This window comes from Galeopterus variegatus, unplaced genomic scaffold (assembly GCF_000696425.1).
Source record: "Galeopterus variegatus unplaced genomic scaffold, G_variegatus-3.0.2 Scaffold169, whole genome shotgun sequence".
Lineage (NCBI taxonomy): Eukaryota > Metazoa > Chordata > Mammalia > Dermoptera > Cynocephalidae > Galeopterus > Galeopterus variegatus.
This window is the reverse complement of record NW_007726280.1, coordinates 142,570-168,455: the sequence shown is the minus strand read 5'-3', so window position 1 is coordinate 168,455 and position 25,886 is coordinate 142,570. Positions and strand designations below refer to the sequence as shown.

The window sequence follows — 25,886 nt, the reverse complement described above, 5'->3', positions numbered from 1 at the left end:
AACACGAAACCTTCTCAAATACTCTTCTTAAAAAATTGAAGAGAATACACTTCCTAACTCATCCTATGAAGCTAATAATACTTTAATACTAAAACCAGATAAAGACATTACAAGAAAAGAAAATTACAGAACAATATCTCTTATAAATAAATATGTAAAGATACTTAACAAGATGTTAGCAAATCAAATCCAATGGAATATTAAAAGGATTATTCACCATGACAAAGAAGGATTTATCCCAGGAATGCAAGGAGGTTCAATATAAGCAAATCAATATAATACATTGCATTGATAGAACAATGGGAAACAACACACATGGTCATTTCAATTGATGCAGAAAAGGTATTTGACAAAAATCCAATACGCTTCCATGATAAAAACTCTCAGAAAACTAGGAATAGAAGAAAAATTCCTCAGGATGATAAGAGGTATTTATGAAAAACCCACAGCTAATATCATACTCAATGATAAAAGACAGAAAATTTACCTCTTAAGATCAGGAACAAGACAATGATGCCACTTTCAAAGCTGCTATTCAACATTGTACTGAAAGTTCTAGACAGGGCTATCACACAAGAAAAAGAAATAAAAGGCATCCAAATTGGAAAGAAGGAGGTAAAACTATAGTCATCCCTAGGTATCCATGGGAGATTGGTTCCAGAACCTCCCTCAGATATCAAAATTTGCCAATGCTTAAGTCCCTGATATAAATTGACATAATAACCTATGCACATCCTTCATATACTTTAAGTCACTTCTAGGTTATTCACAATACTTAATACAGTGTAAATACTATATAAATAGTTGTTATACATATTGTTTAGGGAATAATGACAAGAAAAAAGGTCTGTACATGTTTGGTACAGATGGAAATTTTTTCTGAATGTTTTCAATGTGTCATTGGTTGAATCTATGAGTATGGAATAGACAAAAATGGAGGGCCAACTGTATCTCTATTTCCAGATGCCATAATCCTATATACAGAAAATCCCAAAGAATTCATGAGAAAACTACTAGAGCCAATAAACAAATTCAGCAAAGTTGCAGGGTATAAGATTAACAGAAAAAAAAATCAGTTTTGTTTCTATATACCAGCAATGAACAACAAAAAAGGAAATCAAAAAAGCAATTATATTTACAGTTGTATCTAAAAGAGAATACTTAAGAATAAATCTAACAAAGCAAGGGAAAGACCAGTAAGCTGAAAACTATTTTTTAAAATTGCTGAAAAAAATTTTAAAAGACATAAATAAATGGAAAGGCATCTGTGTTCTTGGATAGGAACACTTAACATTATTAAGATATCAATACTACCCAAAGCAATCTCCAGATTCAACATGATCCCTATCAAAATTACAACCACCTTTTTCACAGAAATGGAGAGGCCAAGTCTCAAATTCATATGGAATTACAAGGTGCTCCAATAGCTAAAACAATTTTGAAAAAGAAAAGTAAAGTTGGAAGACTCATACTCCCCCACTTTGAAATTTACTACAAAGCTTCAGTGATTAAAACAGTGCGGAACTGGCACAAGTACAGATATATAGATCAATGAAACAGAATAGACAGCCCAGAAATAAACCCTTTCATATATGGTTAATCAATTCTCAACAAACGTGCCAAAACCATTCAATGAAAAAAATATAGTCTTTTCAACAAATGGTGCCTGGAAAACTTAAAAACAAAAGATGTGGATATCCATTTTTTATATTGTGTATATCTGGTTTTCCCTTACACCATATGCAAAAGTTAAATGGATCAAAAACATAAACTTAGAAGCTAAGACTACATAAAACTATCAGAAGAAAGCAGGGGTAAATCTTCATGACAATGGATTTGACAATGGTTCCATTGATGTGACACCAAAGGGGCAACAAAAGAAAAAACAGATAAATTAGACTTCATCAAAATTAAGAACTTTTGTGCAACAAAGGACACTATCCTTTGTTAGACAACCCATAAAATGGGAGAATTTGCAAATCATATATCTAATAAGGCATTAATATCCATCACATATAAAGAACTGAAATGCAACAGCAAAAAACCAAACAACCCAATTCAAAAATGGGCAAAGTACTTAAATAGACATTTCTCTAAATAAGATATAAAATTACCAATAAGCACACTAAAAGGTAGTCAACATCATAAATCATTAGGGAAGTACAAGTCAAAATCACAATAAGATACCACTTCACACTTACTAGGAGACTACAATTTAAAATTTTTTAATAGAAAATAATAAGTATTGGCAAGGCTATGGAGAAATTGGAACCCTCTTACATCGCTGGTGGGAATGTTAATTTTCATACTACAAAGGAGAACAGTTTGATGGTTTCTCAAAAGGTTAAACATGGAACTATCACATGACCCATCAATTCCACTCCTAGGTATATACCCAAAATAACTGAAAGCAGGTATGGACTCAAACAGATATTTGTATATCATTGTTCATAAAAGTATTATTCACAATTGCCAAAAGGTAGGAACTACCCAAGTATCCATCAATAGATGAATGGATAAGCAAAATATGGTATGGACATAAAATGGAATATTATTCAGTCATAAAATGTAATTAAATTTTGATATATGCTACAATGTGGATGAAGCTTGAAAACATTATGCTCACTAAAACAAGCCAGACACTGAAGGATAAATGTTGTATGATTCAATTTATATGAAGTACCTAGAATAGGCAAATTCATAGAGAAAGATAGTAGAATAGATGTTACCAGAGATTACAGATAGGAGTAGAAGAGTTATGGCTACAGAGTTTTTGTTGGGAATGATGAAAAAGTTTTGGGTATAGATAGTGATGATAGTTATACAACATTGCTAATGTATTAATGCCACTGAGTTGTACACTTACAAATGGTTAAAATGATAAATATTATTATGTATATTTTACCACGATAAGAAAAAAAGGAAGCATTAAGTATATTTGTAAAATTGCTTTGGTCATGGAGTGGAGGAATACTATGACTCATTCTAATGTCAACTTTTGGACCACATTTTTAATGGATAAGGATGTAGTTTCACTGACCAGTTAAATTTACTCAGTTTTATGATCAGACTTACCCCCAATCCTAGTGCTTTATAATTTTCAAAGAACTTGCATATATTTTCCCAAGTTAAATTAATTTTCACACACACACTGAGTAGTGGACAAATCATGACACATTTTTTAGATGACCAAAAAAGTGAAGTTCAGTAAGGTTAAATTATATGTTCAAGTGAGAATGAAATAAAATACTCCACGTAAAAGATTTAACAGTGTTTGGCTCAGTAATCACTCAGCAAGCTTTAGCAATTATCATGTTATAATGGGTAAGTAAGTATATGATCCAGGAGCAGGCAGACATCATACTCCTAGGATCTTCTAGGAAACTTCAAGAGCACTGCTCAGCAGCAATCATTTTAAAAAATCCCAACTATACAAAGCAATGGGTCAGCTTCATCATCCCTGAAGCACAAAGGTTATTCACAGGTTCTTTTTTTTTTTTCCAGCAAAGTTGATCTCGAGTTGATATACACATTGGCAACTGTGAAAGAGACTTTATCTTCTAATTTTCTTAAAGACTGGTGTGCAAATGTTTTTATCCTACCCTTGACTGCTGCATCTCTCAGTAACACAATGTAAAAGAGCAAAGCAACCAAAAGTCTCTGGTTTATGTTCTGTGCCCTGATGATGAGTTCCTTTCTAGAAAGATGTCTTTAATTATAGAACCAGTAAGAGAATAAAAATTTAGAGATTAAAACTTAGTAAAGGTGTTTCTAGAGAGATCAATCTGAAAGATGCTCCCCTGAAACTGCACAATCCCTGCAACAACATGCCTCCTCAGCAACCCAGTGAGTTGGGAGAACTTGCTCAGTATTGACTGCACACTGGGACCCTGATATGACCAGACTTAGGGGTCAAATAACTTGGAGGGGAGCCCTAAATACATTTGTTTAGACTGTCCTACTATTGGTTCAGAAATAGCCAATTTTAATAAACAGTGAACATCATCCCAAGATGGTGCTTGCTTTCTGGAAATCAATTATTCAATCAACTGGAGGCACAAACACTGTAGAATTATTTCAGGTTATGGAAACATGGAAAGGGAGCGAAAAGAGAGAAATTTATTTTCTTATTTATAAAGATCAAGATAGTGCTTGTTCATCCTGCCACTTAGGGGACCAGAATATAAATTTATACCGTCATTTCAAGGCTTCTATATGTGACAAAGCTACTTTCTTCTAAAAATTTAGTCATTGTCATGCTTACATTTCAAGTGAAGTTATTATTAACTCAGTTTGGGGAAAAAAGTTTTGTTTGTTCAGACTCCAGTCCAATAGTAGTCTCCTTCCCCAATTCATGTGAATGACAAAAACATGACATCAATTAAGCCTCCTACAGATGTAATTTCTCTAATAGTGTAAGAACATATCATTTTAATCCATTTAAAACATAATTTTTATATGCAATAAAGCTTATGCTAGCCAAAATATTAAAGAATCTAGAGTTCTGGTTAATTAAATTCTCTGTCATAACTTAAGGGTACAAGAAAAAAACCTTTTATGTTTAATATTGTAATTAATATATTTTTTAAATATTTAAATTTTTAAAAAATTTTGTATTTTTTTATTGAAACATATTGATTATGCATATTGGTGGGGTACAAAGTTAAATATCAGTGCATGTATATGATGTGTGAGGATCAAATCAGGGTAATTAGCATAATCAAATCCATTGTCCTGCCTTATCCAACAGGATTTAGTCAACATAATCAAATATAGCTTTGCTACCCCAGGATACTACTCCAAGACTACAATTTGTTCAATGGAGGTAACTAATTGCTGCTCAATATTGTTCCAGTCTCTATATTTTTCTCAGTTACATGCTACAACCTCATTAGTGCTATTTGGGAATACTTTGCTTTAAATGGTCTAAATTCATTTAATATATAATATTATCTTCCTGCATGAAAAGTGACATTATTATTTTAACAAAATTAGATAAGAAACCTAGTTAAAAGACATCTACACCTAACAGAAAATAAGGCCTATACCTGATTTCAAATGTAGAAAATTTAAACTTTTAAAAACACTGAAAGAAATTTAGAGTTTTCACATACAGTCCACTCAAAATGTTTTTAGGACCAGTACATGGTAGCAACTCAGTTTCAGGATAAATCAGTAAATTTAGTTTACATCAATGTTCCAAAGGAAGCTGAAATGAAATAGTTCAGAATGACTTATAGAGATCAGAGAAGGACTGAATCACTGCACTGACAAAAACATATTCTCTGACAAAATATACTCCTGTTCTTAATATAGATGCCAATTTCATAGGGAATATAAATTTCTCTAAAAATTCTGCTCTAAAAAATGAATTTTTAACAATTTGAATGACATAACTTTCTTTCACTAAGGTATTCAAAAACCTTTTGGTAATACTGTATTTGACTCATTTATATCTGAGGAGTTTTCCAACCAGCCTTTAACGTCTCTATCCCTTGAACATTTGAGTTTTGTTACAGACATCCTACCTTTTCTTACAAGGAAGGGAGTTCTCTACCAAATGCAAAAGAGTAATCTATGGCAAGAGTAATTAAAAACCCACTAGGTTTGTTTTTACACTATTTACTAAGCTTTCTTACCCAGAGTTTAGTAAAATGATTTATATTTTATTATTGCTTTAAGCATATTAAAATGCCTTTGTTCACGTTATAAACCACATACACACAGAAACTGCTGCACTCAGATTTGTTACACTCAGATTCGGTGGTTAATATAATCAGGTTAATATGTTAAAAAGAACTTGACACAGAAATTATTAATGAGTAGAACAAGGTCACTACTTCTGAGCTGAGGTCACTTACAAAGAATGCACAAATGAAATTAAGGTTGACTTTTATTTACTTGACTATCTTATTACATTGGATTCCTTTGGCAACATATCTTTAAACATTTAAAGCCCTGTTTACAAGGAGGCTCTGAAAGAAGCTTCAAACCATTATGCCCCTAATTGAATTCCCCAGGAGTCCAGTTAACTCAGAGGAATAAAGAAAAATCATAACATTTGGTAAATCATCGCCAAACATATTTCAGTGTAAGGTTATGTGACCTGTTTTTTGAGGTTCAAAGATGAATAAAAAATATTGCTGAATGTTTCGTTATTTAGACTAAAATCAAAAAGAATTTTACCTATTGGTAAAAATAGGTACCACTCCTAGTGGTAAATTAAATCAGCCCAGTTTTAACTTTTTCACCAAGAGGAATCCAACAACAAACAATAACAATATTTTTTATGGTATGTGACCACTTTCCCAGAGTATAAAAGCTCTCAGGAGAAGAAAAAAATATTCAATCAAAAACAATACCTTTACATAAAGAAAAGGTAGGAGAGAGAGCTGACAAAAATTTTGTAATCTCCCGTATAAGCAGCATCTTATCTGTGAATTCAAAACAAACTCAAGTGGAAGAAAAGAAAGTAAAAGTTTTTAGCAACCAATTAGTTTATTACAATGCCCTCTCTTCTCAGTTCTAACTTTACTTTAAAATAAGCTTTTATGACCTTGTTATTCATAGTTCCCTTGTATACTTCTGTGTTTGTTGTGACTACTAAGCAAAAACATGTGGATCTGAGCATTTCCAAAAGAATGTTAAATCCCTCTCTACTTACCTGGTTTGTATGTTATTCCAGGGGGAAAGAGGAATCCCTGTTGGGCAGCAGCAGCTGCTGCCAGGGTCCGCTGGTCATGTGGAAAAATTGGGATCATGAGCGGAGGCATGTGACCCTGAACCTGCTAAACAGAAGAGAGCCTATGATCAGACAGAGAGCAAATGTATGCCAAGAAGTATTTGTTTTTCACTCCTGGTGGTGTGCTGGTACCCACACAGCCACATACCTCTAATCTCGTTCCAAATCTACAATCTGAGTAAATTTAGGCAAAATCCACCAAATCCCTTTTCTTAGATGCCATTAGCATAACAAGGACATAATTTCACTGTGAATTTGCCTCGCTCCTACTTCCACCAAACTGTAGTTAATGGTTTTCTTTTCTCTTGACTTTTTCTCTTTTATTTTCTCTCTGTCTTTTAAACAAAGAACTGGAAGAAACAAGTTTGCTTCTTTTCTTATGCTGTACAACGTTGAGAGGTTTTGCCCTTTCACCTGCTTTGCATTCTGTGCTTTATTTTGAAAATATTATTTAGTATCCTTGGTCAGAAAATAATGTCTAATTGTTATATATTCTACAAGCTGTATCTCTCCAGTTTAGGTATCTTATTTCAAAGCCTCACTGCATTATGTTAAGCATATAGCTCTTCAGATTTAAGGCTACTACATCTTGGCTTCCAATTAAACTAATATTCTTTGCCATACACACCTCGATGTAACATATAAATTGCTTGTCTGGCTAAGCAGTTTTACAGCTTTATGCACTACCATGTAGCACAGTAATTATGGAGTTGTATTCAGAGAACATTTCATAATAAATCCTACTATATCAAATTTCATTTGGCCTCAATAAATGTATCAAAGAGCACAAAAATGCAAAATAGAAAATCTTCACTCTATATCAGTATTTGTATTCCATATAAAGAAAATAAGAGCTGTGACAGAATCATGCTTGCGAAAATTACATTTTAATTTCCTAGCTCCCTTTTTTACTCTATGCATGCTGCCCTGATTCCAGGATAGCATGACAGGAAGGTTTTGTCCTGGTTTTTAGGGCACGATTTTACAGGTTGAAATACAGGACTTTTATTATTTAAAGATCAAAACTAAGATGTACCAGAAGAAATTATCTTTAAGTTCAAACAGGGTCTTTGGGCCTTTTTACTAGCATAAAAAGGGCTGCATTATATCCTATTTAAGATACAATCCTTTACCAGCAATTCTACCAAACCCAAACCTTTCCCCTATTTAAATCCCTAAATCTTCTCCTTAGGCAAAATTTCATATACTGCTGATGACCCTGTTTAAATAGCACCAACTTGCCTTGTCCTGTCCCTGTTCCCTTCATATCCAGGGACACAGTGCAAAAATGCTTCTGTGTGGGTCTAAGAGGTTTCATTTACCAACAGTTTTTCTCTAGGGAAAGCCCTCAGATGTGGGTTAATAAAGGGCAAGCAAAAAATAAACACTTTACAGTATTTTTCTGAATTCATTTCTCAGGAAAATCAACTTATAATAAAAAGGTCTTTGTGCAATTACTACCTCGGCAGTGGGGCGTGAAAGAAACTAGCTTTGAGCAGCTATTTCTTCCATTTTAGCTGAGGTAAGCCCAAGTTCTGTACATTAGAGTACAAACTTAGCCTGCTTAAATTGGAGCTGATCCCCTAGTGTCCAGGTCTTGCCTTTAACCCTGAAGAATAGCACTGGGTTTGTTGTTCAACTCCAGCTTGCTGCAATCTGATGTAAACCTGAGATATCAAATATGAGGGCACTTTTTTATGCCAGAAAATAAAACACAGTATTTTTTGTGTGTGACTATTGTTCAGTGCAAGAATGTAACAAAGGAAATTATTTCATTTTCCTCTAAAAACATACCTAGAATACAGCACAGATGTTTCACCCACTAAAGAAGGAACACAGAAAGTAAGGAGTCTGGTATCATATTTATCTATTCTTTCCTTCTTTCATTCAACAAACATTTATTAAGGTGCTATTACCTGTTAGAGAACGCGAAAATAGCTGAAGAAATTGGGAATATTTAATTTTGGAGAGAGAAGACATAACATTGTCTTCAAATATTTGAAGGAATGATATGTAGGAACAGAATAAGATTAAGACCGAGTAGCTCCAGAAGGTTCAGCAAGGCTCAAAAGGAAAAGATTTTAGGGAATTTGTATGCAAAGAAGAATTACCTAATAATAAGTTATTCCACAATCACTCTGATTATAGAGGCCGAGCATGCCTTTTCCCCAGATGTGATCTAGTACAGGGTGTATACCCCCAAATGTTAGAGATGGTTTAAAGTACATACATAACTAAAAACCTGACTAGAGCCTCTCCAACTTTATAACTCTAAGATTGTTTAAAAGTCACCATTAAGGAGAGAGTGTGATATTAGGTATTCCTTTATTCATTCATTCAACACATATTTATTAAGAACTTACTATGTTGCGCACAAAGGCTTTGTTGGCAAACAAATCAGAGCTCAAATCTACATACTGCTATTTCCTTGGCTGTGTAATCTTGAACAGTTACTTAACCTTTCTGAGTCTATTTTCTCATGTAAAAACTGAAGTTAATTACACTACCTTACATGGTTATCGTGAGGATTAAATAGACAATAAAAGAAAAGCTTATGACACAGTGCCTGACATAACAGTTACTTAATATAATATCACAGTAAATGTTAGACCCTTGTTCTTTTCTTATATAGTTTGCATATTCAGTACTAGAAAATAATCAAATTACTGATAAACAAGAAACAGTGGATCTTACCCATAACTCTACTTCAAGAAAGAAAACATGAGCCAACTAAATAATTCAGTTTGGCAGGCAGAGGCTTGTCATGTTCTTAGCAGACACCATGCCTCACAGAGCATTAAGAGCATTATCCCATCCCAAGTATCTAGAAAACCATGAAAAAAAAAAAAAAAGAGGTAGGATTACAAGGGTCATTTGAAGATGTAATTTGGGGTCTTTAGTCTTATTCATTAAATAGCATCTTAGAATAAAAATATTTTATTTTTATATATGTCATCCAAGTTCTTCAGATCATGAGACAACATAAGGGGGTCAATGGCAATTAGGGACCAGACCTTATTTCTTAAATCTTGATGTCTAATGATATTTCCTTTGTAACTGTCCATATTCATAACTTAATTAATTAAACTGTCCAGGGTCATTTTTAATAAGGAAGACCTATAGGTTATTTATATTAACATAAACTATAAGAATTTAGGGAAGTTCCTTTCTGTCCTTCACACTCTACCAGGTAGAATATGCTAAAAACTTTAAATGCTAACTATTAGCCCAGAGACTATTTCAGTAAGTTGAGATACAAATAAATAAGGAAGGAGATGGAAGACATTGTGAAAGCAATAGTAATAATAGACTCAGAGTTGGAATAGAGCTTAGAGATGATCTGGCCCAGTAGTTCTCAAAGTGTGGTGCCTCAGCATCAGCAACATCTGGGAACTTTTTAAAAAAACATATCCTCAGGTTCTACCCCATACCTAATTAGTCAGAAACTCTGGCATTGAATCCAACAATCTAAATTTCAGACTAAAATTTAATCCAGGGATGTGATTCTCAGTCTTTAGAGTGCATCAGAGTCAACCGGAGAGCTTGTTAAAAAACAGATTGTTTGGCAGCCCCAGAGAGTCTTTAAATCAGTAGATCTGAAGTGGGGCCAGAGAATGCATTTCTAACAAGTTCCCAGGTGAAGTTGGTCCTGCTGATACAGGGATCATTCTTTGAAAATCACTAATCTAATCCAACCTTCACAATTTACACATAGGGAAACAGGTGGCTAGAGAAAGTAAAAGACATGAGCCTAAGGTTACACTGCCTATGACAGAGCTGGATCTAGAGTCCAGAACTGCTAATCATCCTGTCTAGTGCTTTTTCCATTACATCACATGGACTTCTGTGATAGAAAAGAGAGAAGTCACTTGTGTACACTGTTTAAGCAGAGAAAACCTGGAGGTCTCCAGCTGAAAATAATTTTGGTTCAGAGGTGTATTGTTAGAGTTTGGATATTATAAATGTTCAATTTTAAATCATGTCTTTTCTTCCTTCCTCTCTCTTATCTTTACCCAGTACACACCTGATCTCAATATCCACTGTTATTAATTTCAATAGTTCATTACAATACATTCATTAACAATGATCATTTAGTTCCAAATGATAAAATTGCCCTTAGCTTATTTTAAGTAAAGCAATGATGTGAAAATTTAAAGTGTCATTTGTTAAAGACAAGCCAGAATACCTAGTTAGAATCTAGGCTGAGAGATGATGTACAGCTCCTCTTTTAGCTCTATAATTACAGAAGTAATAATAGCGATGATGATGATAATAACAATGACCACAGCAGCAACTATTTTTCAGTGCTTTCTATATCTCAAGCACTAGAAAAGTGATTTACATGTTCTTTCTCATTTAATCCTCAAAACTCTATCAGGTGCTTATTGTTATTATCCTTATTCATTAAATGAGAAAGACAAAGCCAAAAGAGGTTAAGTAACTTCATCAATTAAAAGGTGGTAGAGGCCATAACTTTATTTGTCTAAATGGATGCTGGCTACTTCAAGACAATAAGCTTAGGAGGTCAAAGAGGTTAAGTAACTTCATCAATTAAAAGGTGGTAGAGCCAGAATTCAAGTTCAGATATGTCAGGGCCAAAGTTTGTACTTTTAAGTACCATATTATATTAAGCATGAAGTCATCTTTTGATAAACAGATCTCAATGAGATAAGGAATACAATTCTTTGTGATAATTATCTGACTGACAGTTTTACAAATATAATTGTATGTTTACATGTAGTTGTAATAAACAATATAGAGAGATCACATGTTCCATTTACCCAGTTTCCCCCAGTGGTAACATCTTGCAAAACTATAATACAATATCACAACTAGGGTATTGACTCTGATACAATCCAACAATCTTATTCAGATTACCCCAGGGTGTTAAAGGAATTATGTCCCAAAAATTAGCATGGATAATGAGAGTCTAAGAACACTTCCAACTACCATTGTCTATAGAATGCTCACCAGTATGACCAATGCAAGTGATATAAATGGAGAGAATGAATTAAAGCAACAATTTTCCCCTTTTATAACTTTCCCTCTGTTGCACTTATTAGAAAACTATTGGTTGAATGTGGGACAGAAACGGAAAGCAAGAGCAAAGTAAGGGGGAAAGACAAAAAAAAAAAGAGGGCTGGGTAGACACACGTGATCACATAAGCATCCAAAATATTTTTCTCTTATGGAAGTTGTGAATTAAGGTCACTGCAAGGAGTGTCAATGCTCAGGGCAGATAAGGAATTTTGAGGATACAGAAAACCTCCACCCTGCTCTGAAGAACATAATTCCACCTTACCTCTCTCTTCCCATATCCTAATTTCCCATTTGGTGACATGCCAGGAAAGGCAGTCACATTGGAAACAGCAACTCCTAAAAAAAAAAATTTAACTAAAGAATAAAAAATAATAGAATTCCCCTCATTCCATCAAAAAGAGACCAGTCTCCACATGTCTTTTCTAAGAAGTTGTCAAAATTTCAAATAGCATCTTTTTTTCTTGAAAGGATAACATTCCCTAAGCCTAAATTCAAAGATTCTTTAATTATCCTGTGGATAAAGAGGTAAAATTGATTTTGTTAAAACAATGAGTAAAACTTGATGTAGCCAAAATATGTGTCCAAGCATGAAAACTGCATTATTTTTATTGCTTTGGCAGTAAGCACTAAACTGGCTGAGTATGTAACTTGAATGACTAACAAGAAACCAGGAACCTCATTGTGGGTGAAGCTTAGTGCATCATAAAAGGAATAAACTATTTACTCCAAAGCACAACTGTCCATTAATTCTAAATTTCCACAATCCTTGACCAAAGCATTTCCCTTTTGGAACTAGAGAACACTTTCTTGATCAAGTAGTCTACATGCCCAGAAATTTTAATTGCTGGGGTGTTCCTTACATCTTTCAGAGAATCAAGACAGCAGCAGATGTGTGTGAAACACTTAGGTTCTGTCTCTTCCAATGCGTAAAACTGCATTGTTGCACCAACACTTATCCCCTTTGTTTTCTCTGTGCTAAGTTGTTGATGATGCCATTTTTCGCCATCTGCCCCAGAGTTTCATTAAAGATACATGAATGGGCTAACTGGCCTGATATCTTGTGAGGAACAGGTGCTATTGTTTGTCCCTGAAGACATGTACTAAAGATATGACTCAGAATACTTGAGAAAGAGCATCTGCAGCAGTCAGTCAGAGAGCAACTTGGCAGAGACCTGGCTACACGCTAATATGCAAACAGAGTGACACTCAAGGGGGTTCATTTTCTCTTTCATGAAGATTATTGAACTTTTGTTAGTGATGGGCAATAAGTATTTGTATCAAAAATAATGTACATTAATGTCTATTACTGAGTTAAAGACAGTGAGCAATGGGGACCTTTTTAATGCTTTATTTCTAGAAAATCATTCCTCATGTGGTTTGATTGGAGAAAGCTCCTTTAAACTGTCAAAAGGAATATTTCCAATGTGTGTACATCATGACAGAGAGGGAGGGAAAGACAGATAGAAAATACAGAGATCAAGAAAGCAATTGAGAGAGAGAGGACTTTTAAACTGTCAAAAGGAATGTTTCCAATGTGTGTACATCATGATAGAGAGGGAGGGAAAGACAGATAGAAAATACAGAGATCAAGAAAGCAATTGAGAGAGAGAGGTGCAGACAGACAGAAACAGGGGAGGGGGTGTCAATTTCTTTAATGGCCATATTCTTCATTGCAAAGAATAGCTGAGTTATTTGCATAAAGTGCTACCACTATAAAAGCTGCAGCTTCCAAAGCAAAAGAAATAAGGCCCCAGAAACCTTACATTAAAAGCCTTCAAGGTCAGGAAGGTATCTTCTAGTACATGGACCTCAGTTAATTCCAGAGCCTTAGGAAGAAAAGAGTCTCATTTGATAGGATAAATTCATGTCTTAGCAGAAACTCTTTGTTTCAAACCTTTTGTTGTTGTTAAACTTTGTCTAAAATGTTGACTCTGTTTTGCCTTTCCTTAGAAACCACAATGCAGTAGTGGAAACATATTGAACTTCTCTTGGCTGACCATAGTCTGAAGTACACAAAGGAGCCTTAAATTATATACGTCTACCTGGTATTCACTAACTGCTTCAATTCACTGATCATCTCTCCCAAATTAACTGAGTGTCCTGACTGGCCTGTGCTGTTTATATTTCTGTACGTCCTATTACTCTTATCACAGGGCTAAGAACATAGTAGGCATTTTGTATTAACTGATCAATGGTTGAGAACCAATTATATGGGACCAATTTCCATAGGGTAGTAATGTCAATGCAACTGCAAAAGGTTTTGAGCTGTAATAGTTCTCATTTCAGAACAGAACTTAAGAATGACTTTTAAATACATCCTGATATAATCTTGTTTGCTTTTCATTTGTCTTATTTTGCAAATCTCTGGCTGCTACAGCTAATGAAATACAGCAAATCTTGCTTCAAAAGTATCTAGCTAGCTACAACAGCAAAACAATCAAACTGAAATTCCATCAAGAACAAGTCTAGGACACATGTTTTCTAGAGCATTTGAGAACAGGGTCCTGTCTTCCCAGATGTTTTCCACTAACATCCAATGGATACAAACTGTACAAATAACGTAACTACATCGAGAAGAGGATCCTACTTTATTTGTTTTTATTTGGTTTTGGCAGCAATTTCACTTGCTCCCTCTCTCCTCTCCATCTCTCCTTTCCCCTCTCCTCTTTCCCTTCTCTCCTCTTTCCTCTCTCTCCTCTCTCTTTTTTCAGGTCCCAACAGGATAATATACAAAATACTTTGCTACTGTTGTTAACATTCATCTTTAATACAATGCAATGTTTTCCTAGGATTTTGTGTACTTCTGCTAGCACTCTTCAAAATTCTCACTAAAGGGCCAAGAAAACTCCTGAAAAAGTAGAACTCAAGACATTATCATTTAAAACTCCCCTTTAAAAACTCAGGCTTTGGTCTTTAAAAATCATATGCTTTAGTTAGAACATTAATGAAGTGCTGATTTTACATTTATATGTACACTTTTCTGTATGTACATTACACTACAATAAAAAGTTAGTTTAAGAAAAGTGAGAAAACAGTTCCAGTAGTTTACTTCTTTTTACTAATTTAGACTATTAAATATGCTTCACAAAATATCTAAAATATTCACAGAAGAAATGGAAAAGACACATCTTGTCATTAGCTTCATATGTCCCCACTCCCACTACCAAAAGTAAAACATGCAAACAAAGCAATCCTATCTGCTGGGTTGGTCTTTCAGATAGCTGTTTAAAATCTACTTCTCAGTCTAGCACTTTCCAGCTCCCTTCCTTGGTTTCACAGGACAGAAATGATCTTTGAAAGTAAGAGCACAATAATTCTATCAGGTCAAGGAAACATGTTTTAAAAATCTTCTTTAGGTATCTATTCAGAGAGATATGTTAATGGCCCTGCAAGAGCCAATCCTGTCCCTTGTGTTAACACCTTTTTAAAAAAATATTCTCAGCATACTGTACACACTTGCTTTATTTGCATTTTTTTAAATGGGCAAGTATCTCATTAATCTGCCAGGATCATCAGTACCCTAATGTCATTACTTTATCTCTCATTCATTTGTACATCTTCTGTTTAAATACTGAATTTTCAAAGCAAAAAATACAGATTTAGCACTAATATATAATTTTAATTCCTAGCATCTCTTATTATTTGTCCTCTTATTACATGAAATGAAGAGCTCAACACATATACAATGACCACTTAGGCTCCTGAGAAACATGTTACTCCATAAGAGAAGGCAGAAGTTCCTGTCTTAATTCAGTTCAACAGTCATTTATTGAGCACCTATCACTATGTGCCTGAAACTGTACTAGAAACTAGGAAAATAAAATGCCTTAGAGACGTCCATAGCTTTGTTTAGCAGGTAGTAGTGTTGGGTTTATTTCCACTAACATAGCAGTATAAATCATCCAGTTTGTCAGCTTACTTTGAAATAAGGTCAAAAGAGAAAGGAAAGATTTGCTTAAAAAGAAAAGTAAATTATAGCGAAAATTCCATTAGGTATCATTCCATAGTCTTCCTATGATCTATACCCCAGAAAAATTTTGAGAGTATTTATGAGGACATAGTCAGATTACTTTATAAAATGGATGATAAATGTTAATTAAATGTGTTTAAATTACCTTACTATGTTTTAAGAAACTCTCACCAGGAGGGAAATAGAATATCCTGGCTATAAAGAAATTAATAAAACATGTTATGCAAAAGTATAATTTATGGCTCATTTGGAATTAGATATCTACCACCTTTTCAATCCATACAAATGCATAATCTTGTCAATTAAATATTATTGTTAAGGTCTAGTAGTATGTTAAAATCACTTTAAAGTGCAACTAAGGAAAATTCATGTGTGTTTATTACTCCTTAAGGATCTATTAGTGGGCATTTTATTCAGATTCGTGCTGTAAAATCTGCATAAACTCAGCATATTGTTATCCCCATGTGTGCATTTGTTTGGTTAAAGCAGAACAGCAAATCTCAATTTTTGCAACTTCTGGAAAAGTCAAGAGAACTAAAACAGTCTTAATTTTAATCAGATACAAACAGTTATCACTACAGAAGTGAAGAGTTGACTATTATGCAAATAGTCACAGTTAGGGGTCAACCAGGCCATCACAGAAGACTAAGATAGTCAATTACTTCAGATATTTCCAAAGACTAGTGAAGATGAATGCTTCTTATTCCACCCTGTCTAATTTCCAGAGACATATGAAACATTAGAGACTAATACTTGTTGTTCTTAAATGGAAATCCCATTAAATACACAATGATCAAAGTGTCTTATCAAACGAAAATTAACTTTTTTTCAAATTTTGTATAAATGCATATAAATATGGTAACATTTGCAAAAAATGTTGCATTCCTTTCTTTGTAACAACCAAATCCAGATACGAACCTTTCATAAACTTTTGACCTGTAATGAAGGCAATCTGGCTTTACCCCTTGAAGTATTTTACTCAAGCTTATTCTGTTAGCAATGACCAGAGTTCAATTATTAAATTCCTCATCCAGAAATGCAGGTTTACATTTTAAACTACAGGTCTTTTTAAAATTATGCACAAGCACTTAAAGGCAGGGACTCTGTATCTCTCCAGGGCTCAGTAAAAGACCTTGTCCAGGGTCTCAATAAATATTTGTTACATAAATGCATTAAAGAAATTTTATTCTGTTATTTAAAAACTAAGCTACAACAATTCTGATGATTTTTTAATCTGCTGAACCAATTCAAAGTCCTTTCATCACTTAAAATCCTTAGATCAAGGCAAAGGGAATATAAATCTGCTCCAAACATATTTCATCATAGTGATCTTTTCTTTTGGCCATGCCATGGTCTAAATTTGAAGTTCACTAGCTGGTAAGAAAATACAAAAATTGACTTTTTTCATTTATTGCAAGATTTTTTTAATGGCCATTACATCTGTTGAAATTTCTCTGTAGTATAATTTTGAGATGCCTCTAAGATTCTTTACTAATTTCTTCATCATCAGCGGTAAAAATCACAAAAGTAGAAAATGTAATATGTACAAACTGGCTCAAACACTGGTTAAATAAAACTTGTTTTGCTTTTTTTCTTAAGTAGCTGAGACTAATGTCATATTTGCCAAATGAAATTGGAATTCACAATATAGAGTTAGATGCTGCAGTAATTCACTTCTCATGATATTCCTGCTATTTCAAGGAACAATAGGCCAATAGCATTGTTTAGGACTGATTAGCAATAACTCAATGCAATCAATAATTCAGTAACTCAGTGAGATCACAGCTAAAAAGGAACAGATATTCAAGCCCAAAGGGAAATGAAAAGATGTTAATTCCCTCAGATAAAGAGGAAAAAATAAACAAAATTCAAAATGGAATATGAATATGCTGAACTTTCCACATATTCTTAAACTAAGAAATCCTACTAAGAAATTCCAAGATTCCTTTATCCTCTATTTTAATATATTATTTTTACTTTAGTCCATCAAAAACAAATTGCATTGCCATCGATGGCAATTCTTAATGGTGGGCAAATAAAGAAGACAAGCACTGTATGTCTTAGATTTAAAGGCAGGCACAATATAAAATCTTAACTAATCTTCTGTATCATCAAAAAAACAAAAGTTAGTACTAGACAGGTTAGTCCTAATCACAAGATGCTAAGGAAAGGGAAGAAGGGACAGGAGGGGAGGGGAGAGGAAAATGAGAGGAAAACTAAAGAAAGGAAAGAAGAGAGGGAGGATGCAAGCAAGCAAGAATACTGTGGGCTTTTTTTTTTTAATTAGTACTGTCTATTAAATGCACAATTTTGACTCAATTAATGTTCACCCTGTCCCTTACACTTCAGCAAATGTAAACTCTGAAACCCAGTGTTATACTACAAATATTTTTCAAGGATCAAAACGATATATGTAAAATGCTCTTTGCAAAATAGAATTGCTATAAAAACTTTAAACATTTAATTAGAAAAATTTTAATTAAATTAAGATACACATGCTCACTTTTAAACCCAAGAACATATGGGTTACTTTAAATTGAAATGTAAACTGAAAACTAAAAAGTTATGAATTTAGATTGCTAACCAAGTCATTATAAAGGGAGGGACCAGTCTATCAGTGCGCCCTACCATTAGTTATTCCTGACTTACGAGGTGGTACTAAATATAACATTATAATAACTTAACCAAACGTAGAGATAGATATTTTCTCCAAACTAAGTCCATCAATTTTGAAAACGTTCAACTCAGCTTTATAAATATATATGGGTGAGAAAGTAAAACAGAGAAAAAAAGGGAACCCCACCTCCCATAGGCCCACTAAAAACTAAATAAATAAATAAAAAGAATGAAAAGAAAAAATAAAAATAAAGGATGTTTATTTAAATGAGGTTGTTGAACTCATATTTCAATTATTCTCTACTCTCCAATTTTCCAATAGCTACAGTGACTATGGTACTTTTCTAATTGAAAATTAGGATCTGGGGGGGGAAAAGAAGTGTAGAAATGTACACATGGATATCACAGAACAGATATTTAACATTAAGTCTATTCCAGGATATTCAGGACTCATAATCACAGTAGCCATGATATGTGAGGTAAAGCATCAATACATAGATTTAACTTTTTGACTTTGGGTAGTTTGTGTTACAACTTGCATTCCTAAATAGTGTAGCTACAAATTTGAGAATAAGCATTTTCCATAGTCCTATTGTCACATCCATAGTGATCTAGAATCATAATGATCAAAGCTGTAGACATTTTTTTTTTAGTTCCATATGACAATTCCCCAAAATGAATGACACAAAGCCCAGCTTTGATTCTCTTTAATTCTTGATTTAACAATACAAAAAGGCTGGGTTAGCTCCTTTAATATTGCACTATGACTGTAGTTTCCATGGTAGAATAAGGAGCTGAATCTACATAGAAATTATCAGCCTGTAACAATAGGTCTTTGTCCAGCTGTGACTACTTTCCTCCTCTAAAACCAGTCCTTATCTGGCTCAGGAAATGCCTGTTTTAAATGACAGGTAGGAGATTAAATCTACAGCTGCTGAAACACAATCTCAGCTCTGTTAGATAGGCTTTCATTGAAAAGCACTACAAACACATAATTTGTTTATGTTGTACCAGCAATCTCTGACAAAGCAGACTGTCTAGCTGAGACAAATGTGGTTAAACCCATTTATTGTATTATTTCTGCTACACAGAACAAGCTCTTAAAACACAGAAACTAGACAAGGCACAAAGCTCTAGCTGTCTAAAGAAATCAAGAATAGATGACTTCTTGTTACACTAGCCCTTTTTACACAGAAAGCATGTTCTCCCCTGGAAAACATCTATTCCAATTTCTCTTTTAAGTGGGTGGTTCAATTATGTTTATGCTTCCAGTTTTTAAAGTTTTTTTGTTCCTTCCAGCATAAAAGGCATAAAATCACCTAATCACTGAATATCTCTAGATTTAAGAACATGATGAATATTTATAGCAAGCGCTATATCACCTCCTCAAAAAGTACCCATAATGATAAATTCTGATGACAATACACCCTCTTTCAATATTTATTGCAAATTTGTATAATGTTATTTGATTCCTTCATTTTACTTGATAAAAAAATAGCTTTGCAAGTCTTAAAGAATATGAATAGTAGTTTCTTTAAAATTAAGGAGTCATGCATAAAGATACCTAATTGTATAAAATAAATGTTAAGGGGAGAGGTTTCAGCAACAACAATGAAAGCTGCTAGTCAAATGATCATAAATTACTTGCTCCAAATTAGTAATAGTAGCTAGAAATAGTATTGTTTTTATATCTAAAATTTATTCTTCAGGTATACTTATTCAACTCTAACTAGCATTCTGAATATACTGTATGCACATAAACAGTAAAATTAGTAATAACTAAAAGTTAAAGTCTTTACCCACATATATTAAATCCTAAAAGTTATGAACAATGACATTGAAACAACAGATGGTATACAATATGGCTTTTAAAATAAGAAAACAGATGCTATAACTCAAACTTGTCAAAAAATTTTAGGAAGAGTGGCATAATAAACATAAAGATTATAAAACTGTATTTGAAACATGGCCAAAAGGATTATGGTTAGCTCCTCTCAAACATGCCACTATTACCTAAAAACTTATTTTTCCTTTATCATCACCATTACACAGGAAAGTGAGAAAAGAATCTTCCAAGTTGGAACATATGTGCCACTAGGAACCCTGAGTTAGTCTTGAAATGTAGAAAGTATGCAATAAACTAGCTGAATCCATGGGGTATCCCTCAAACATACATGGATAATGAGGGGAATACATAACAGACATAAACAAACTCAGAAAGATGTCTAGACCCCACATCATTATGTATGATATATGCCCAAGATATATGGGAATACATTTGAATGTTCAAGTTCAAACTTGGCTTCTATTAGACTGATTCAGTCACAGCATGGGGCTTCTTTAATAAACAAACCTTACTGTTAGAAAATATTGGGGACTCAAATCATGTATTATGTCCCAGCTAGTTAAAGATGTGGTGCTCTAATGCCCTATATCCCTTGAAGCTTTCTTATAACAGACTGTAAATAATAAAGGAAAACTAAATCCTAGAAAAACACATAGAAGTCTTTTGCATTACAAGTCAAGAGCAGATACTACACAAAACTAACATTTCAACATACGCTCAAGAGAAAATTTACATTTCCCATTAAAAATTAGAAATGGGTTTAACAATGTGGGTCTTGGTTTACATTTTCCATGATTCTTAAAGATGCATTCACATAAAAGATGTAACCATAATTGTTTATCTCACTACAATAAGTTCTTTGCCATGTTTGACATATACTCATATGTATAATATAAATAGATTAAGCTCACTTTAGAATCACAGACTTTTAGAACTGAAATGGTTTCTGAAAGTCATTTTTCCAATACCATCATTTTAAACATACATATTATAAGGCCTAGAGAGAAGTGACTTTCCAAGGTCATAAAACTTAAGAAGGACTAAGCCAAAGCTGAAAATAAGGTCTTTGGTCACCAAGTTTATTAATTTCACAAAATCATAAAATCAGAGATTTTCAGAGAGGGAAAGCTTTAGTCTATATAATCCAGCGATTCTCACCTAGACAAGGAACTTCAATAAGATTTTCCAGAAATATACATGCCTACTCGGTCCTTGTCCAGAACTACTGGTCAGGGATAGAGTGAACTGCCCATTGTGACATAACTAGTCAAAATCAGCTATATTGGAACTAAATCCGCTAATTCCAGATTCAAGAATTTTCATTTTTATTCCTCAGTTTTCTTTTTCTCTCTTTCGATGTAGAAGTTAAATACAAACATACCCCTTTTGCCCCTGACTTTAGTCTAAATATGTTTTCTTAAACATAAATCTGCACCATGTGAAGAAGATGAAGGCAAATCTCAGTTCTTCTATGAAGACATTCTGCCAACACCAACACACAGTGACTGATCATTGCCTCCCTTCCTGTTTTTCCTCTACTCTCCCAACCCACACTGTCAAAGTTTGTATGCCTGTGACATACATTGAAATCAATCATGCATTTTTTTAATGCATGAGACCATGAACTCTGAGAACAGAATCATAACTTCTCCTTTCATATTCTTCACAATATTTTACAAAGACAGCTTTTAGCAAAATATAAACTGAATTATTTTCCTGAGGGTCAGAGTACTAGTTCTAAAAAGCATAGAAGTAGGCAGACTAAAAAGAATGCAAGAATATATAAAAAGGATAATACACCATGGTAAACTGAATTATTTTCCTGAGGGTCAGAGTACTAGTTCTAAACAGCATAGAAGTAGGCAGACTAAAAAGAATGCAAGAATATATAAAAAGGATAATACACCATGGCCAAGTGGGGTTTATTTGGGGAAGGCAAGGTTGGTTTAACATTTGGAAATTAATCAATATAATTCATCATAATAAGAGAAAAAAGGAAAACAAGATTATTTCAATAGATGCGGAAGAAACATTTGAAAAAATTTAACACCCATTCACAATAAAAACTTTCAGCAAACTTAAATAGAAAGGAACTTTCTCAATCTGATTAAAGATATATTTGAAAACCCTACATCTACTGGGTGTATATCCAAAGGAATGGAAATCATCATGTTGAAGGAATACCTGCACTCCTATGCTCACTGCAGCTCTATTTACAACAGCCAAAATATGGAACCATCCTAAGTATCCATTGACCGCCAACTGGGTAAGGAAAATGCAGTATATGTACACAATGGAATACTACTCAGCCATAAAAAGAATGAAATTCTGCCATATGCACCAACATGGATGAGTCTGGAGAAAATTATGTTAAGTGAAATAAGCCAGACAAGGAAAGAGAAATACCGCATGTTCTCACTCATAACTGGGTGGGTGGGTAGGTGGGTGGAAGGAAGGAAGGAAGGAAGGAAGGAAGGAAGGAAGGAAGGAAGGAAGGAAGGAAGGAAGGAAGGAAGGAAAGACTACAATAAAACATTAAACTTTCAGAAAGAGAGAACAAAACTAAGGATACTAGAGATGTGGGGGGAGGGAGAGAAGGGGTTTGGGGAGTGATACTTTGGGTAAAGGGCATAAAGAAAAATCACAATTTGTAATAATGAATATGCAAATAATAAATAATAAAAATTTTTAAAATGTATTTAAAAAAAGAAAAACCTACAGCAAACATTATCAATGATAAAAGACTCCATACTTTCTACTTAAGATCAGAACAGGCAAGAATGTCTACTTCTTGCCAGTTTTTTTTTTTTTTTTCCTTTTTGTCTTTTTTCGTGACCGGCAACGGGATCGCAACCCTCGGTGTTGCGCCCGCACCTCGCTCAGCCAGTGAGCGGCTGGTCTGTATGTGGAATCCAAACCCTCGGCGGGAGCGCCGCCACGCTCCCAAGCGGCACACTGTAGCAGTATAAAATACCAACAGAAACAGCAGAAGGATTAACTTTTGCACTAAAGATCCTGACACCCCAGAACCTGGCTACTGTGCCTACAGGGCTAAGTTCTGCCAAGAATAAGGGAGAGAGATGTTAAGTAAAGTGATAATAATATAACAAAAATATTTTTAAAAAGGAAATTCAAGGAAGACCAGAATAGATGTTCAATAAATAGATTTTTAGAGGAGCCTTTTTTGTTTTCTGACTGCAGAGTCCAGGCATTCCTAGGGGACTCTTTACACTGTTACAATGAGAGTCAAGTTTCCAATACATGAACTTTTGGGGGACACATTTAACCTACAGCCATTATATACTGAAAATTTGCTAAGAGAGTAGAGTTTAGGTGCTCTTACCACCCAAAAAAGGTAACTATGAAAGGGGATAATAGGTTAATTTGCTTAACTATAGTAATCATTTCACTATGTAGATGCATATCAAAACAGCATATTGTACTTTAAATATATACAATTTTAAGAAAAATTGCAAAGAAAAAACTTAAAATAAAACTATACCATATTCATGGAATGCAAGACTCAGTGTTGCTAAGATAGCAATTTTCCACAAACTGATCTATATATTCGACATAATCAAAATCAAAATCCCAGCAGGACATTTGAAGATAGTGTCAAGCTAATTCTAAATTTTATATGGAAAAACAGTCAAAACAATTTTGAAAAAGAAGAAAACTGGAGAACTATAGTAATATTTCAGGACTTACTATAATGCTATTTAACTTAGGGTGGTACTGGTGTAAGGACAGACAAATACATCGATGGAACAGACTAGAGAGTCCAGATATAGATTCATACTTATTTGTTCAATTGATTTACACAATAATGCCAAGGTAATTCAATGGGGAAAGGATAGTCTTTAGAACAGATTTTGCTAGAGATGAATATCTGTCTGGGGAAAAAAAGCCTAAATTTTATCTCACACCGTACCCAACATTTAACTCAAAATTGATTAAGTCCTAAGCATAAGAGTCAAAACTAGAAAACTTCTAGAAGAAAACGCAGGAGAAAATCTTTGTGACATTGTTTTAGGCAAATATTTAAAAATAGAACATGAGCATGAACTGGAAATTTAAAAAAATTGATAGAATGGGTGTCATTAATACTATAAACTTTGCTCTTTAAAAGAGAGTTAAAAAGGTAAGCCATAAACTGGGAAAAAATATTTGCAAAAGAAAATAAAGGACTTCTATCCACAATATTTTTTAAAAACTGTTACAACTCAGTAATGAGACAGTAAATTAATAAAAAGGGGGTAAAATTTGAATAGACAATTCACAAAAGAAAATATTAAAATGGTCAATAAGAACATGAAAGGATGCTCAACAGTACCATTCAAGAAATGAAAATCAAAACCACAATGAGATACCCCCATAAGCCTAGTAGAATGGTAAAAATTAAAAAGATTAACAATATCGAGTGTTGGTGAGGATACAGAATAACTGGAACTCTTATACATTGCTGATGGAAATTAAAAATGGTACAGCTACTTTCTTACACAGCACTTTCTTAGAAAGTTAAACATAAAATTACCATACAGCTTAGCAATCAATCCACTCTTGGATATTTACACAAGAAAAATGAAAACACATCTATATAAACACTGCAACATTATTCATAATAGCAATCACTGGAATCAAACTGCTAAGGTCAAACAAAAAAAGAGAGAGAGACGAATCTGTAAGAGAATGTTTTATTTGGGGAAACAAGATTGCAATCTGGGACACACACACACACACACACACACACACACACACCCAGAATGGTCTCCAGTATGTTTGAAGAACAAAAAAAAGTCTGGGAGTTTCATCAGAGAGAGAAATGTTACATTTGGTTTTGAAAGAAAGCTCATTGGCTCTAGCAAAGCTTTGGGGAGTTGTTTGTTTCAGCAGCTGCCAGGTAAAAACTAGTCTTACGGTTACGACAGGCTGTTTCGATAGCTGGGTTTTTGGAGCAGGTACTATGTGCCCCGAGTGCTTTTTCCTTCTGGCCCCTAGAGTTCAATTTTAGTTTAGGTATGACACTAATGCCCTGATTTGTATAACAGACTTTAACAAACCCAGTGTCCACCAACTGGAGGATGGCTAAACAAATTACAGTAAGTCTATTCTATGGAATATTACTGAGCAATGTAAAGTAACAAAATGTTGATATACCCAAGAACATGAAAGAATATAAAAAATATTATGCTAAATGAAAAAAGTCTAACATAAAAGACTATGTATTATATGATTCCATTCATATGAAATTTTAAAAAGGTGAAAAAAAGTGATAAGGCAGATCAATGAATGGGCCTCGTGGTTCAGGGAGGGGATCCAACTGCAGAGGGACACGAGGAAACTTTTCAGGTCTAAAATGTTATACATGGCTCTATACAATTTCTAGAATTCATCAAACACTTAAAATTGATAAAGTTTATTGTACGTAATGTGCAGATCAATGAAACAGAAAAAAAACTATTTTAAAAAGTAGAAAAATTTTAAAACGTCCTATAAAGTAGGCATTACTTTCCCACTTTACAAATGAGGTAACTAAGATTAAGAGTAAGTAATTTACCTAAGACTGTAGCCAGTGAGTGTCTGAGCCTGAATTCAATCCTACATCTTCTGCAGCCCATGCTCCTTCCAAAATTTTACAGCTGCTTAACTTTAAAAAAAATAGCTTATCTTTG

At 33.8% G+C, this 25,886-nt stretch overlaps 1 protein-coding gene across 1 annotated transcript in view; it reads right to left on the bottom strand.

The window, feature by feature from the left end:
• The window catches only part of SOX6 (SRY (sex determining region Y)-box 6), a gene marked incomplete at its 5' end in the record, with an annotated part of 259,721 nt that overhangs the window by 132,354 nt on the left and 101,481 nt on the right, over positions 1 to 25,886 (bottom strand). Inside the window, one exon of the mRNA XM_008594985.1 lies at positions 6,665 to 6,785. Coding sequence (XP_008593207.1) covers positions 6,665 to 6,785 — 121 coding nt within the window. The remainder of the gene's footprint in view (positions 1 to 6,664; positions 6,786 to 25,886) is intronic.